This window comes from Coturnix japonica, chromosome 1 (assembly GCF_001577835.2).
Source record: "Coturnix japonica isolate 7356 chromosome 1, Coturnix japonica 2.1, whole genome shotgun sequence".
Taxonomy (NCBI): domain Eukaryota; kingdom Metazoa; phylum Chordata; class Aves; order Galliformes; family Phasianidae; genus Coturnix; species Coturnix japonica.
This window is the reverse complement of record NC_029516.1, coordinates 89,642,946-89,661,187: the sequence shown is the minus strand read 5'-3', so window position 1 is coordinate 89,661,187 and position 18,242 is coordinate 89,642,946. Positions and strand designations below refer to the sequence as shown.

At 35.7% G+C, this 18,242-nt stretch overlaps 1 protein-coding gene across 1 annotated transcript in view; it reads left to right on the top strand.

Moving 5' to 3' along the window:
• TMPRSS15 (transmembrane serine protease 15) overlaps positions 1-18,242 on the top strand; it is an 84,993-nt gene that overhangs the window by 16,301 nt on the left and 50,450 nt on the right. The window contains exon 3 of the mRNA XM_015880660.2: positions 17,334-17,464. Coding sequence (XP_015736146.1) covers positions 17,334-17,464 — 131 coding nt within the window. The remainder of the gene's footprint in view (positions 1-17,333; positions 17,465-18,242) is intronic.

Genomic DNA, 18,242 nt, shown 5'->3' with positions numbered 1-18,242 from the left:
ATAAGACTTGAAATATCCTGCAAAAATGCATAATGTAGCAAATATGCGTTTTGTTTTGTTTTGTTTTATTTAAATATTTAAATATATACGTAAGCACTATCCCCTAGTGCCTGCTTCACAACCAGCTAACATCAGTGGTATCAGTAACACTGATGTAAGTAAGATGCTCCTTCTGTGGGCTTTGAATCAGGCATACTGGCAACCGTTTCTCACGTTGACCAGTTGTTTTGTAAGATTTGTTGACATAATTCCTAAAAAAGGGAATAGGCCATTCTTTTTTTTATATGTATAAAAGATATAATATACATATATATAATAAACCAAAGCTTAGCTAATACTTCCAGATATTAGAACATCTGTCCATCTTGGGGTAATAGATGGGGGCATAACTCCTTGCTATCTAGATGGTAGTATTAAAAATAAATAAATAAATAAATAAAAATGAAATAAAGAAAGAAAGCAATGAAATTGAACCTGCAACTCCAGGAAAGAACATTTTGGTTCTATTATTCTGCAAAACTGCAGGAGGACTAACACAGCCTGGGGAAGATTCTGAAATGAATTATCCTTAGCTGCACTTTCCCTTATGGCTGGATTCCAAAGCAAAGCACTTTCCTTCTATTCACTATAAATATCTTTTCTTGTCATCTCCTAGTTTATTTTACATTAGGGACATGATCAGCTTTTATCTGCTCTTGAAGATCCATTTCTGACAGAAGGTAATGACATTTTGAACTTTTTGCCTTTGCTATCACTTTAGATTTTTTCACGCAATGAAATTGGTCTTTTTTCCTTCCTAGTTTGCAGACGGTGAAAACTGATGTATCAGCCTCCTTCATGTTTCCCATTGGGTACCAAGAAATGAAAAGGCAAAATGCCTGGTCTGAAGGAGATCAGGAGACAAAAATTCAACAGTGTTGTTTTTTTCCTCAACTTTTTGTTTAGCTCGAATTTCATGTTTTCTTTGCCAACTAGGAAAGATGGAATCACTCCAATAACATTTTATGGGAATTTCTGAACTACCAAAGTCGCACTGCTGTTGATGGAGACAATGCTTTGCAATTACTTTGGTTGCTTCAAATAATATAATGTCTACATTCAAGGGAGCAATGAATTATTCAGAGAGCTTGAAGGGTTTCCAGCTTCTGGTTCCCTCTATAGTTCACTAAAGAGAAGTAGCTGTACCAAGTAAAGCACTTATGTTAGGTAATCTGCTCAGCCCCACTACTGCTAATACTTTTTCTGCTGACTGAATAAAGAGACTCTGCCAGACAGTTTGTTAGCCTGGATCAACTTCTGCTGCTTGGAAACCAATGGCCTAATTTAGTCCCTGTGACAAGGTTAGTTGTCTTTGCTAGTCAGATTAATACATCTGTTGGTATTTAGGCTTCTCTTTGGGTCTTGTTTGTAGGGGACCTTTAATCTGGAACAAAGCATGATGCAGACAGTTTCATGGTTTAACAATTATTTATTCATCAGTACCCACAAAACATGGCTGGGAGCTGTTGAGTCAAGCAATAGCTTGCTCACCTCCCCCAGCAAAGCATGGCAGAGCTTTTGCTGACAAGGTTGGTATTATTCCAGTGAGTAAGTGTCAGCTTCCATGGTATTTGATAGATGGGCATCTAAACAGTTGGAGGTCAGGGAGAAGCTTACAACAGACCTTACCAAGACAGTTTACATCAGTCTTAATGATGCAGAGTTTTTAATTTCTCCTCAATAGCTAACTATTTATATTTAGATGTTCATTAGCAGAAACAACAAAATAGTTTATCCTTTTCTCACATGCAAGTTCAGTCCAAGCAAGCGAGTAGGCACTATTGGGATCACCAATTGTATATGAGAAATTTGATGGACTCTTAGAGGACACAAAATAATGATTATCACAACTAACACTAGCTAACCCAGATGACCACAGTCACTGCTGAGCTGACTATGGAACTCAAGGATTGAAATAGCTGTGGAAATGAACTGTAATTTCATCCTACTAGAATCCTTGCTCAGACAAATGCTGTTCAAACACAAGAAAAGCTTTATGCTAGCAGTCATGTTGTTGCCAATTAGGGAAAATACTGCAATTGTGTGAATGACTGAATGGCTTGTGAAACACTTTGATAAGACTGTTTGAATCTCTCATGATCCACGGTCTTTGTAGAAGACCACAAAACTCTTCTACTGATGATGCTTGACCTATGTGTCTGTTCATCAGCACCAGAATCCCCTGGATCATCTGCCTTTCTACATACTGGCATTGGTAGGAAGTATTAAGAGTCCATACACTGTGTTCTAAAAGCAGTTTAGAATTGTGGAGTGGATAATTACCACACTCTGATCTCTCTTCAGTGATGTTTTGGCACAGTTGAGCCAGTGCAAGAAGTACAATTATTATCTGATACAACCTAATGAAAACAAATATATCTTATGGAGAACCCAGAAGGCACGTAGAAACCATAAAAGGTTTTATGACTCAGAGAAATATGTGTGGTACTTTGTAATAAGGGTTGCAGTTCATACCAGCCAGACCTAAATCTGCACTTTAGCCCTGTGAGTAACATCCATGATGTTAGTACAAGTAAAAGTACCAAGCATGTTGAAAGACAGCCTAATATTCTATTAAATATTATCTTTGGGCACTGATTATATTATAGAATGAAAAATTAAGCCAAGAAGGGGTTAAAAGAGATAAAACCAAACCGAACCAAAACAAAACAAAACAAAACAAACCCAACAGATTAAACCAAGCAATATTTTATTGGAGAATAAATTTATAAAATGTATAAGGGAGATTTCCTCATTAACTGTTAATATTATTTTCTATTAAATATTTTTTCTAGTTCTTGTATAGTCAAATTATAATCACTGCAACATAAAGCAAATCAAAACTAAATACAGTAAATGAATGTAACTAATATTTTATTGCATTTTTTGGAAGTTCCAATGTTACTAGGAGATATAGGGTATGTAAATCTCCCACTTACTAGTGGGATAAGAAATTTTAAAAGCAAAATGAAATCGTTAATGGAAGACCCATTAGCAAAACGGTTTGATTAATTCTTGGTCATCTTAAATTCATAGAATACCGGGACTTAACTTAAATGGGAATCTGCTTTTCGACCCCTTAGAAAAACATAGTGCCATGGGGTGGGAATGGAATAACTGGTCCAACTTAGAGAGAGTCATGGTTCATGATTCATATAAATTCCCTCCACAAACAAACTTGTACAGGGGAGGGAAAGGGAAAATCAATCATTTGTGCAGTTCTAGTAGCTGCTCTTACTGCTGCTGTAGTGATCCACAACCAGCAGCACATGGCAGAAACTCAAATTATTCAGTCCCTGCAGGGTCAAGTAGAAGATCTTAGCGAACAGTTAGAGAAAGAAAAACATTCAAAAGTCCTCCTTCTCCCCTTAGAGAACAGTAAGTAAATGAGAGGGAGATTAATGCCAGCTGCACAGGTATTGACTTGTATCCAGGAAAAAGTCTGGAGGATGAGAGAGCCCAAAAAGACAAACTAGAAAACCTGGTGACTTTTCTTTGCCCTCTGATAGAAACTGGACATGAATATGAAGAGGGCGAAGGTAGGTATTCTGATGTCAGTATCAAGGAGGTCCCCTACTCTGCTACCAGGCTGGCCAAATTAAAGATTTTGGTCTCACTCCCAGGAAGACAGAGAAAGAGTATGTGTGGAAAGTGTGGATGTCAAATCCTGTTGACTGAAAAGGAATCTGAGGGTTACCTGGGGACCTGGAATATTTTTCACCACTGGCAACCACTGTGCCCTGTGGTCCTTTACTCAAAGTGCTGCATACTGGGACAATTACTCCCTGGGACAACCAATTTTAGTTGATTTGCCCCACATTGGTTCTGTCCCTTTAACCCTCAAAGAGCATCTTAACTCTGGAAGACTCGAGATGATGAGGGGAAAATGAACAAAATTATCCATCTGGATTTCACCTACTTTTTGACCTTGGTTCATTTGGGATCAGAACATTTATTTTTCTTTTCCAGCTATGCCTCCTCTAACCTTGGTTTCTCTGGAACCAGGAAGTTCTCTCTCTTTTGTTTTCCAGATGCTAATGAATGCTGATCCTGTTGCTGTGCCTCACCAGTTCCCTTCTCACCCTGCTCCTTTCCCTGAGATCCCTGTGGTATCATTAGTGTCACTGTTTTAGACAGGTATCTTCTTCAGATTAATATTTGTAATTGCTTATGCTGACCCTATCACATTCGCTGACTGGTCATGGTCCCATGTCCACACTGGACATACTGGGCATATGGGACCAAATTCTAATTCTAACAGGGGCTTAACCTTTTAACTACTGTTCAGAACAGTAATGAAATGTATTCAGGAAATGAATGGGGCCAGGATAGTGCTGGCCGACTCCCCCAAGTACTGGAAAATGCAAGATGAAGAATAAAGGTGGGGTATCAGATGTAACAAGTATTATAAGAGCATTGCAACAACCCTGCAGTCTTCCTTGTCAGCACTGGGAACCAACCAGCAGTTCTTATCTAATGTATTATCTCAGTGGGAAAGAACAAATATAAAAGACCACCAGTTAATTGTAGATGCACTTGCCATAACTCAAAATAATATCTTCCTAGCTCTTAGTTGTAGAAGGTAAAGGAAATGCTTTACCCACTGAAATTCAAAAGGTGATCTTGGACAATGCAAACCCTATAGCTAAGTTCCCCATTTTCCTCACGTTCCTTAGTATTACAATCTCATTATTCATTGATTCAAGACTTATTACCTGTTTATACCAGGATGAATTGTACAGTGGTGAAGAAATTGTTATTCTTAATAATAATCATATATATATTAGAGTATGGAAAATAGTGAGATGATTAGTTTTGATAAATTATTATTGTCACCCATCAAGTCTTACTATTAAAATAGTTTTCCTATATTAGAAGTGTTTCATAGTCTGGTGCAAAAACGTAAAAAGGGTGAAAAAGAGGGGAAATTGTGAGCGGTAGATTGTGTTTTTGCAGTGGAAATTTCCAGTATTCTTTATGTAGTGTAGGATAGGTTTGTTTTCTTTCACAAAGAAAGCTTCCGAACAGAGTAAACTTGAGACTAGGGCATTCTGACCACAGTAAAATTGGCGCAGATACAAAGTAAGGTAAATATGCAGGGTGGGGAGAGCCTAGCACAGGATAGAATGAATGTGCTAACTTTTGGAAACATTGCCCTCCATATAAAAGTAAAGAACATACCTAAAAGCAGTAGGTTGGTAACAGACCTTGTATTGTAGTAACAGCATCAAGAAGATTGTGAACCTGAAACACTCAACAAATGAGTACCAGGAGAAGTATTACCTATGTTGGACCCAGGGTATTTAACGGAGTGGATCTCACTGACGAGGTGCGCAATTTCTCCCTTGTCTGTAGGGGGTGTGTGGCAATTATTCCAATGATGTATAAACTGCTGTTCATAAAGATCTTTGCCTGATTAGAAATTTTTGATTTGGAGCATGTTTCTCACATTAAAAAAAAAAAAAAGCTTTTAATAAGTAGTTATCTTAAGTAATCAATAATAAAATAAAAATAATAAATAAATAAATAAATAAATAAATAAACAATGAAAATAAATAAATAATAAGTAATCAATATGATTGAGAAAAAAAATACTTTATCACAATGAATTTTCTTGTAAGTTAGAGTTGTATATCTAAAATTAGGAAGCACCAGTACTTTACCAGTACCGGTTCGTCCGAATAAATAAATACAACTTTTACTGATACACTACTTTTCATCACAATCATTTCAATAATTTATGAAACATCTCTGGTCACGTGTCAATACAATTACATCTCATATGTAATGAAATAGATAAGGGTTATAACTGAATATTAGAGGAAATAAAATCTGAACAAAGTCCAAACTTGTCCATCTTAGTGTTAAAGTTCACACAACAGTCAACACTCAGTCAGTTCCAATTTCCTCAGTGGCAGTTTGCACTGCAGAATTTGATATATGCATGTACAAGCACACTGACTGAAAAATCAGTCAGTTTAGGTTCAACCATCTGTTAGGAGTAATGTGTACTCTAATACTGCTGAACAACCCCCAGTCAAAAGTGGCTTGTCTGAAAATGGTCAGGTGTATCTAGAAAGTACGGATCTAGGAGTCTACTTCCTTGAACTTATAGGAATATCCAAGCTCTGCATTTCTAAACCAAATTTGCTGAATAAGAGTATTCAAAGCTTCTGGTAAAATTATGTGCTTTATAGTAACTTCAGCTTTTCTCTGACACAAGGTTTGTTGTCCTAAATTCTCAGCTGGCATTTTCAGAGGAACACAGATCAAAGCACAGCACTCAATTTTCAAAAGAGCTCAGTACTTAAAATGCAAATATAACCTGCTATGCCCCCTCTGTGAAGTTTGAAAGCAGTTTATGTCATTAGATTAATATAACCATAATCTGCTGTTTGAGTTCTGAAGAGATTTCAGCCTGTCAAAGGATGACTGGAGCACAACTGACTGCCAGCCAAGTAATCTTTCCTCATTTGCACCCTACACAACACATCTCCTTTCCTTTGGCTGTTTGTCAGAATCCAAATCCATACTTTCTGTGACAGTTTGGAGCTAAGAAATGTGCTGTCATCTACTGCCTTAGATCAGTAACATGGGCTGTAAAAGCCAAAATTAGAAGAGATTTTGCCTGTGTTAAGTTTGGTTCACTATTTGTTTTTAGTGGTTTTTGTTGTTGTTGTTGTTATTTTTACCCATAAAGGCACTAATAGATTGGGTTTTAGACAGGTTGGTTATGCTCTAAGAAGGCTCTTAATTTAACCCAAATTCTAAAATTCAGTCAATTTCTATGAATTAAAAAACTTAGGCAAAATTTATCTGCCTATGGAAAAAGTTCATTTTTCTCCTGGTTTTAAAAGGCTAAAGGAATATCTTGATTAAAAATCCTTTAAAAAAGCAGGTGGAAAGAATCATAGAATCGGTTGGGAAAGACCTCCAAGATCATCCAGTCCAATCATGGATTTGCATCATCCTGTTCATAGTAGGGCATCTTTCTTATCCTGAATGTGTAAAAGAACAAACTGTAAGCTCTTCTTATAACACTCTAGCTGACTCCCCAAGTGGACATTCAGAGCTTAACTATGTTGTCTGGCATATTACTGTTAGCTGTTAAGTTTGGTAGTAAATGTTTGAGTAATAAGATATATTCTTTTCTTGTATTACTGATTCAAAATAAAACCACAAATTACCATTAACAAGCTCTTAAAGGGATAAACAGAAATGCCTTTTTTCTAACACGCACTTAAAAATAAATCACTGTAATTACAACAGAGGATCAAACTCACTCATCTGTGTGCTCTGTTGCTAATGCATAAAATCAAATAAAAACATATAATACAGAACTACACTCATTTTTCAAGAGACATGGCAGATATCTTCAGTTTTTTATTAAATTTGATCAAGATTTGTATACTAAAATACATCAGTGCTTGGTTATTGGCTAGACTGAGACTAACCTTGCAAGTGCTTTACATACTGAAGCTTTGGTTATATGTTTTTCTCTTTTACATTAAACATTTACATTAAACATTTCATTTACTTGGAAACATCTTAAAAGAGAAAAATGTATAGCATGCAACTTTTATGACCTTTTCACTACAGATGTATATACCTCTTGCTATTGATGGCCTTCTTTCCTTTGTTTGATGATATCAAAAACACAGTTGCATTCTGACAACAATTCCTCAGAATGTATGTATGTATCATCTTAATTTCTGAATATTAACTTAAAGCTGATTGATTTGTGACTAAAAATATTTATTTTTCCATTCATAATGAGAGAGTTATGAGAATGGGAATCACATTCATTTCTCATTCATCCAGTTCTCATTCCCTGTTAGTTCTGTGTAAAAATCTTGTGCAACCCGAAATAATGTGTGGATTTTTTAATGTGCATTTATTGGTTACATTTGATCTGTTTTTAACCAGTCTTTTTACTTAACCAGTCTTTGTATTATGTTTCAGAAAGACCTAAAAAATTAATTGCTTTTCTCATTTCAAATTTCTGTTTTACTATAATGCATATCAAGTCTGTCATAGTCTATTTATATTTGTATTTAAATCCTTCTATGTGGAACAGTTCTGTATCTCCGTTGACAGGTTTTCATCATTTTTTCTGTACTAATTCTGATTTCTAAAGAAGAAGAATGAGACTGAAAGCCTGTCATTGATTAAAGCTATGCAATTTAAAATATAATTGTTAGTATTTTATGTGCTGTTATATCTGATATTTGGTAGTTTTCCACACTTTGAGTAGATATTAATATAAAGAACTCATCAATACTTTATGTAACAAGTTTTAAAGCTTTTTGCCTTTTCAGTATCTTGGGAGCACTTAAATTATTTCAAAACAGATGATAGTCTTATTTTTGCAGCACTTATAGTGGATGGTGATTAACAATATCAACACAGTGACCAAAATTTGAACTCCTGGTCACATAGTTCAGCACAGTTTTATGAACCTTTGAGAAAGTAATTACATGCTTAGTTGACCCCATTTTTGAAATCCAAGAGCATTTTCTTCATCCTTCTGCTATTCCTGTTAAAATAATTATCACAAAGAAAAAAAGAAAAAAAAAGAAAAAAAAAAAAAAAGAAAAGAAGAAGAAGAAAAATAAGGACACTGTACACTCTTTATTTTATTTCTCCATCATCTTGTCAAATATCCAGTGTGAAAAGTTAATTTGATGTAAGCTAAATGGATTACCAGAGAGGTCTAACCCAGATGCCCTTTCAAATGTATTTAAAAGCATATAAATTATCTCTGCTCAGTAGTCATTTCATGGGTCAAGTATATAGGATAAGAAAATAAGAGTTATCAAATCATTCAGCTACTGAACTTCTGATCTGTTTCATCTTGATTGGGGTCATCTTGAAAGATGTACTACAGTTGTTTTCCTATCATCCCTTTCCTCCAAAACACGCAATTTGACAAACATTAAAACAAACCAATAATTGTTGCCTTTCTGATACATTAGGTGAAATGTGTGATTATCTCAAAGTATTTGGCACTGAAGTAATTCTTCTATCAATCCAGTTCAGCTTTTAATGAAAAGGAGCAAATTGAAGGCTAACTGTTTTTGCAAGGGTGTGTTTGATATTGTTAACATCACAAGTATTTTAAAAACATTTCATTTCACTTCATAATAGGTGTATTTTGAAGGACTAGACATGCTTACACTTGAAATATTGAGCATTAGGTAAATGTTTATCAGTGCTCTTTTACAGCTTATCTGGCCTTAATTTTCTCCTCATTTTTTGCACTATTTAGAAGAGTGAACTGCAAAGATTTCACATTTCTTTTAAATCATACGTACTCTCTCTGACTTGCGTATCAGTTTCCTTTTGCTTTGGATGCTGTGATCAACCAGAAATAATGTCTGTGAGATGGGAATGTGGCATAATAATAGAGGTATTTGAAAGATTTTTTTGTTTTTGTTTTTGTTTTTATCAGCCTTTATAAAACCTCAGTCAGCTAAAAGGGTTGTCATATCCAGAATATTGCTACACAAGAGTACAAATATTTCATAAAAACAAAAATGGACTTTACATAGATTTTCCTAATCATTCCAAAGGCTTATGGACAAACTATTTTAGTTCTTGTAGTATTTATTATATAGATTAGAAATAATTATTGCTTCTTCCAGAGTTGTAAAAAAAAAGATCAATTTTAAATATATATTTGCCTAAGAAAGCCAGAGATGTAGGAAAAGTATCTTAAGACTAGTACTTTTAAAGAATTTGAATTTAAGAGAAATAGGATCTACTCCCAATTTTCATAGTTAATGACCTCTTAAATATCTTCAAGTAACTAATCTGCGAAACAGCAGAACTGCTGATATTTTACAATCGGTGGTCAATAAAATGATCAATAATTAAAATAATTATTATGAAATACTGGTGTTGATGCTTTAATTTTTATTTTGATACAGAAATTTCCATTTTTCATGCTGTTATTTATTGACAACCTTGGAAAAGATTGCTGAAGACTGCACAAAAAGAGGATGGTGCATTTTTAAGGACAGCTTTTCATTGTACAACATATACCATATTAAAACAAGTGCTTTTTCCCCATACTGATTATTTATATATCTTCAAACAGTTTAAATTCAGCAAGCATTGATGAGTGTCAGTGGATGCAATTTTTCCATATAAAGGAATTCAGTTTTGCATCTTTGTTTTATCCACACTTCCACGTCAGATGCCATTTTGTCAGACTGCCCTCTGCTGCCTTCTGTCACAATATGTAATGGAATATTGGTGAGAAGGTTCAGCCTCTACTGCCATATCACCAGCAACCAAGAATATTGTATGCATGTTTGTCAGGGCCTGTTTAACAAATGCAAGGCTGAAGGTGACAGTTTCCTGGATCACATCATTACTGGTGACAAGACATGTTGTTACCACCATGAGCAGATGTCAAACATCAGAACATGGACTGATGTCATGAATTTTCCCATCTAATAAAAAGTTGAAGATGCAGTTCTCAGTGAGTAGTGATGTGCACTGTCTTCTGAGTTAGGAAAAGGGTGATCCTTCTGGATTTTGTGGAACCCAGACAAACCATTAACACTACATCAATTGCTATATCACAGCACTGTCTAGGCTAAAAGCTCGAACTTTCAGAGTCAGCCCAGAGAAGAATACAACCTTTCTTTTTCAACATGATAACACCAGGTCCTGCAAAAATTTAAAGACTGTGGAGTACATTGCTAGGATTGGCTGAACAATCACCACATCCATCACATAGTCATGATTTTGTGTCTTTGCACTTCCACCTGCTCAGGTTGATGATAGATGGACTGTGCGGGCAACATTTTCCTAGCAGCAGCAGCATCATAGCAGCTGTGAAGCAGTGGGTCACCTTCATCGGTGCAGATTCTTACAAGTACAGCATGCGGAACTGTTGTTCCTTGCTCACAAAAGTGCATGACAAATGGAGATGTCTATATTGAAAAAAAAAGTGTTTTCTAGCTTATAATTTGTTCTACCCATTAGTATTATTGCACTCATTGCATCTTCTGCGATTTCCAATGAAAAAGAAAAACCTGGAGGCATCACTTTTGGAACAGCCCATGTACATCCCATCTGTTTATTGATAATACTTGCAAAACTCTATTTCTTGTCAGCTGTGTGTATGTAAGTTCTCAGGTAGTGTCTCAGAGCAAATTCTACTCTGAGATAACTCTGTGAGGAGATCTTCATACTGCCAATAAATCTTCCAGTGTGAGGATAACTACGTAAAATCAACTAAATTTTCAACAGCTATTATTCCGCTGTATATGCAGATCACCATTTTGGACAGTGCTTAAGGATTGAAGGGAGAGCAATGTCCAGCTACCTCCTCTATCTTCATGTCTTGGATGTACCTTAACCTAAAGAAGTTCTACATTACCTAAGCTTTCGAACAGTTGACTTGTTACATGATTCTAAAATCAGAATGCTTATTTATTTATTTATTAGTAGTTCAAACTAATGGCTTCATTCTGAAAACAGAGACGTTGTTCTTTTGTACCTTTCACTTGACTAAAACATGTTTTTCCTGAACTGCTGCTGTTTCTGATCACAGAATCAAGTCAGTCATTTGTTGAAAATTTTTATGTCCTGCAGCATGGTAATTTCACCATACATAGTCCAGTGTTTTAAAAATATTTTTAATACTGTATGAGCTTTCAAAATCTTGTGAACTTGCCTAAGGACCTCTAGATAAGAAATAGCATCCCAGACAATTGAATATTGAACAAGTTCTCCAGACTCAGTTTTCCTGGAAGTGGATAAAAAACAGTGTGTAAACAAAGACTGTGTAGTCCTCTGATAAGTAACAGCTCCTCTGCAATACTAAGTCTTGCTGAGCCAAATAAGTTCTAGAAGATGTTTATGCCACTTTTAGTCATGCAGTTTTATATAACTGATTGCAAAAAGAATCATGCATTTTCAACTGCTAAAGATTCTGTTAATTAGTAAATGAAATACATATTTTTCATTTTATACAAAAGTTTTGCACCTGACAGACCACTACCATATATATTTCTCCTCCTCAGTACAAGCAGTTGGAAGAGTTAAAGGTAAGCAATATGTAAGGGTTTTATTTTGAAATACAACATTGCTGGAAGTTGTGCTTTCCTATGAGCCCCCTTTTATAATTTTGTTTATGATGTAAAAACAAGCTCATAGTCTGATTCTGCACTTTCACTGCAGGTCTATTGATTCAGTCCTGCCTTCCTGTGTGGAAGTCTGCACAGTAAAAGGGACAAATCATCTTGACATCTGAAAACAGCTGCCGTAAGAAAGCCAATTTCCATTTCATTTAGATAGCAGAGGGCAAGTCTGTATAGGTAACCAAAATATTTTTGCACAGATTGTTAGCCATTAATAGAATGTCAGGCATTAGGTACATTTGCGGATATTAGAGGTATTATCAGAACACACCATTCCCTCCTTTCTGTGCCAGCAGACTTATCACTCTGTGCTGAAGAATGATTAAACAAGAAAATAAACAAAGTCCAATAAGATCATAAATCCCATGGAGCTGCAGATGTAGATGCAATATAAACCAACTAAATTGTGAATCTTCCTCACTGAAGGTCTATTTCTTTGAAAATGGCCTAATCTAAAATGTCCCTAGCATGTCAATACTAGTACTTCTGAAAAATGATTGATTATCAATACTTAAATAAGTAAGTAGCTTTAATTTTGAACACTGTTCATAGAATATTTACCTTTATAACTTTTTAACTATTTTTAAATTATAGAGTTCACAATGGGCATGACAAAACAAGAGCTTAGAAAATGACATGCAACTAATTTCATTAGTTTTCTATTTGTAAATTGTTTGGCAATATAATTGAATATTGTAGTTTATTATTTTTATATTAATTGCTTCAGTGTATAATTTCTGTGCTGCAGGTAGCTCATGGCTTGCAAGTGTTCACAGCTTGCAACACAGTAGAAACAATCTCTCTGATTTTGTACTAACACTGCCCCCTCTGTTCTGGAATGGATCACACAATTTCATCATTCTAGTTATATAATAACTAAACAAATGTAATTTTCAGGAGTCCTATCAGTCTGTAGAAGACATGAAAGTGAAAAAATAAACTTTAAAATGATATCAATAGAAAAAAATATACACCTAGTATTTTAGACAGTGAAGGAGGAGGAAGACTAATAACTCAAAGAAGGATAAGAGAGTAGGAGTGAAGTCAATAGACTTCCTTGTCATTAAAAAAACATAGAAATGGGCTGACAAAAGCCTCATGAGGTTCAACAGAGCTCAACAAGAGTAAATTCCAGAATAATCCTTGGTACCAATAGAGGCTGGGAGCCAATCAATTGGTAGGGATGTCTAATTGCTGTCTTCAGCCATTTAAGCAGTAATTTCAGAGAAGATGGAACCATCTCTTTTCAGAAGGGCGTAGTGAAAGGCTGAGAAGCAGTAGGCATAAATTGCAGTGAGGGAATTTCTAGTAAGACATAAGGAAAGAAAATAACTCTGCAGACAATCTAGCACTGACACAGATGGTTTTCCAAAGAGGTTCTGGTCTTCCATCTAGAGATAATCAGAACTTGTCCGGACATAGCCCTGAACAAACTAATCAAATTCCAGTCAGCCCTTGCTTGAGCAGGAGGTTAGACCAGCTGTCTTTCAGAGGTCCCTTTCAGCATAAACTCTGCAGATCTGATTCATGACTTATGGTAAGCTAGTGTTAACACTGCACTGAAGTACTCCCACCTAATTTTACACAATTTTACATTTTACACAAATGAGTATGAGAAATTGTGGAGTGTTATACTCTTTTTTCATCAGCTTATAGCCGTACAGACTGTAAGATGTTACAGTTGATGAATGAGAGCTCACTTAATTACTACCAGCTCAGCTTGCCTCTTAATTACTGCTACCAGGATATTTTTGCCAGCCAGACTTGTTTATTATTATTATTATTATTATTATTTCCTTTGTAGCAGTCATAACTGCAACTGGAGACTACCCACGATAAGTTTTGCCTTTGGCTAGAGAGGAACAAATGTTAGTACATGTACAACTTGACCATCATCACACGCAAGGTGCTAGTGAAACACTGAATTCTAAGTGATCACAACTTCATTTACTTCTCCTTTGATTCATCTTCTTTGGGCATCAATTACAAATTTAAATTGTAATAACATTTGCATGCAGTAGTGTTTAGCTTTTACTAAGGTATAGAGTGTCAATAATACAAAGTCAAAGCACACAAAATGCGACAGAGGAATCCATAGTCAGTTTGTACTCAGCTCCTCAGATTTTGGTGAGGAGCAAGACAGGTTCTAGTATTGTTTCATACAGCATGGGATATTTTAGTGGGTTGACCTTTTACAGCCACCGGACTCCAATCAGTCCCTATCCCAACCCCTCTCCTCAATAGGACACTGTGTGAAAATAAGACCAAAGATCATAGAATCATAGAATCACAAGGTTGGAAAGGACCTACATGATCATCTAGTCCAACTGTAGATCTTGTAGGCTGAGATACAGTCAAGAAGATCACTCACCATTTTGGATTTTACGTGGGATTGACAGCATGCATAAAACAGGAAAATAGGGAAGATTTATTTATTTCCAATTAAAAATAGACTAGGATGGCGAGAAACAAAGACAAAACTAAACCACCTTTTTCCCAACCCATTTCATCCCAGGCTCATCTTCTTCATTCCTAACTTCTGTTTCCCTCAAATGGCACAGGAGAATGGGGAATGAGGCCTGCTTTCAAACCCTTACAGCTACTCTCTGCTCTCCCTCCTCACACTTTTTCCCTGCTCCATTGTGGATCCACCACAAGTTGCAGTTCCTGCCAGAAACCTGCTTCTGTGTGGGATCCTGTGTGGCTGCTGTTCAGTCCTGGATTCTGCTCCAGCATGGGCTCTCTTTCATCTGTGACTTCCTTCGGGTGACATCCATGTTCTCCAGCGTGAATTCCTCCATGGCTGTAGTGTGGAAATGTGCTCCACTGCAGGCTCTCCATGGGCTGCTCTCCCCTGGGTGCTGCAGGGCCACTCCTCAAACCGCTCCCCTCACTCCTCCTAGACATATGCTGAGTGCCCTTCCTTACACAGGCAGTTTCCAGGCATCCCAGGGCGGCTGCCATTGGAGCCTGCTGGAATTGCCTGTGATGGATCATATTGACCAATTTTTTTTCTTTTATTTATTTTTTTTTATCTGGGACTGAAACTTTAACGTTACCTTTCTGAAGAGATTTCTTCATTTTTTGCTTACCTTGTTCAAGAATATGAATACTCAGAAATGTTGTAAAAAAACCTGTCTATTAAGTTTTATAGTGTAATTAATTGATAGGCGTCTCCTGTAAATAAACAACTGTTCATTCCAACCCCTGCAATTCTATTGTTCTGTGACTCAGCTGAATTATTACTCTTATTTTCAGGTTATTTCTATCTTATGTCAGTCCTTAGTTAGTACAAGCTTTCAGGACAGAAATGAAGCTGAGAAAATCATCTCATGAGAAATATGTTCCTTTTAGTAACTATGAAATTTTGTTTGTTTCTCTGCTTGCACTTTTTGTGTGTGTCTCTGTGGGGCTGACTGTATTTTCATGGTTAGCAATCAAGGAGTTAGAACACAGTAAGTACCAACCTTTAACTTTTTCAGGATATCTTCAGTAGAATTTTAGACTTAGAAGAGAGTACAATTGTCACTGTAATTAAATTTAATGTTTCTTAGTATATTTCTAATGCTTTTGGCTTGGCTTTTTGTATGTTTATTTTACACTTTCCTCCCTGGATATTGATCTAAACAAAATAAACCAAGATAAAAGCATTAAAACAAGTCTTGAAGTAATATGAAATGAGAGAATTTTCAGGTCATATAATTTAAGAGATGTCCTTGGAATTTAATCCAAACTTTGGTTATTCAGTCATATTCATCAAATAGCAAACATAATATTTCAAACTATGAATTTTTGCTTTTTCTCTATGTTGACTCTTACAGGCATTCATAATCCACTGGAGTCTCTGGAGAATTTTAAAGTGTCCTAGAATTCTTTGCATCTTTATTTATTTATTTATTTATTTATTTATTTTATTTTATTTATTTATTTATTTATTTAGAACTTGTTCATCTATATAATTAGGAGAGAGATACTGTAGTAGGCTGTCATCTCCTAGCATAATATAAAGTTAATACAAAGTACTTCTTAGAATCTACTCTATGCACATAATGCGATAAAATCACACAACTGATGTTTGAAGTAAACTAATTTTTTTAAATTTACATAGGATGATGTTTAGATGGAATTGGAATTTTAGTTTAAAGATTTTTTTTAGATTTATATTAACTGTGCACTTCATCAGGAATGCTGTGTCTGGTTCTGGGCCCCCCAGTACAAGAGAGATGTTGAACTTCCCAGGTGTCTTTCCTTTAGAAGACACACTAGCATTAGTTTCATCATGTATGAATAATATTTTTAAGACATTTTAAAAATTACATAGGACATAATTTATTTAGAAATGAAAAAAAAAAATTAAAAAAAAAAACAACTACTATTTAGAAACATCTGTTTAAGTAGATATGCAGCTGTAAGGATAAATGGCCTTCAAAAATCCTAAGGTAACGTAATTACTGGTTGATATTAGGAAATTAGTGTCACTAGGTTGTGTCCCTCCATCACAAGTTGTTAGCTATCTTCTCTTTTATTTAAATTCATTCTTGGATGTTAATGCTTTTAATCACATTCTAAAAATACCCTTGGTAATATATCTGTTAAATGATATTTTCTATCATTCACTTTAATTCAGCTCTTATTGGAGATTTTCTGGTATGTCTCTTTATTCATTATATTAGACATATCTTCACATGCTACAGAGATTCACAGAATCAGGGAATGATTTAGCTTCAAAGGGATCTCTGGTGATGGTCCAGTCCTAGAGCTGTCTACCCAGAATCATGTGCGGATGGCTTTTCAATATCTTCAAGGATGGAGATTCCACAGCCTCTCCAGGCAATCTGTTCTAGTGCTCAGGCAACCCCACAGTAATTCTATTGTTTCCTTTAACTGTTCACAGTGCTGCTGGAAAGTTCAGCATTTAGTGTGAAACTGAAAGTAATGAGAACCAAGGACAAATTGCATTCACAGTGTTTATAGTTGTTATACTTCTGTCAAAAAATGATCTGACACTTATTTATTGGCAAAATATCTCTTTATACAAAGCAAAATAGGTAAAAATGGTTTTGATAATATATTTCTTTATATTATTGTAATTATATTGTATTATTTATAAATATTTAATTATATTTTTAAATAATCTAGCTCAAAATGCTGGAAATAGTCAAGGCTACATAGGAACATTTAAAATAATTTCTGGGACATCATTCATTCCTGCTTTGCAAGATAAATCATCAGACGACTTCAAAGTCCTTGCCTTTGATGTTGAACACTTGGTAAGAAGCTATTTGTATCTGGTTAAACCAAGAGTATGTGGTAGCTACGTTAATTTCCTAACATATCCTATTGATGATGCTTTTTTACTTTCCCCAGACTGTCATTTTTAGTATGTTATGCTTGATCAGAAATCATCATAGAATCGTAGAATCACTGGAATTGGAAAAGACCTCTAAGATTATCCAGTCCAACCATCCACCTACCACCAATATTCCCCCACTAAACCATTTCCCTTAGTACCACGTCTAAGTATTTCTTGATCACCTCCAGGGACAGTGAATGCACCACCTCCCTGAACAGTCTGTTCTAGCTCCTGACCACTCCTTCTGAGAATTTTTTCTAATAGCCAATGTGAACCGCCCCTGACAAAAACTGAGGCCATTCCCTCTTGTTCTATCTCTAGTTACTTGGGAAAAGAGCAACCTGTTTGACTGCCATCTCACCACAGTCTCCAGAGAGAACTATAGTGAGTGATAAGGTCTTCCATGAGTATCCTTTTCTCCAGACTAGATAATCCCATCTCCTTCAGCTGCTCCTTTCAAGACTTGTGCTCCAGATCCCTCCAATTATTGCCCTTCTCTCAATACATTCCAAGGCCTCAATGTCTTCTTATAATGAGGGGCCCCAAACTCACACAGTACTCAAAAACTGTGGCCTTACCAGAGCTGAATACAGAGGGACAATCACCTCCCTGCTCTGGCTGATAAAACTATTTCAGATACAAGCCAGAGTGCCATTGTCCTTCTTGACAACCTGGGCACACTGCTGTCTCATGTT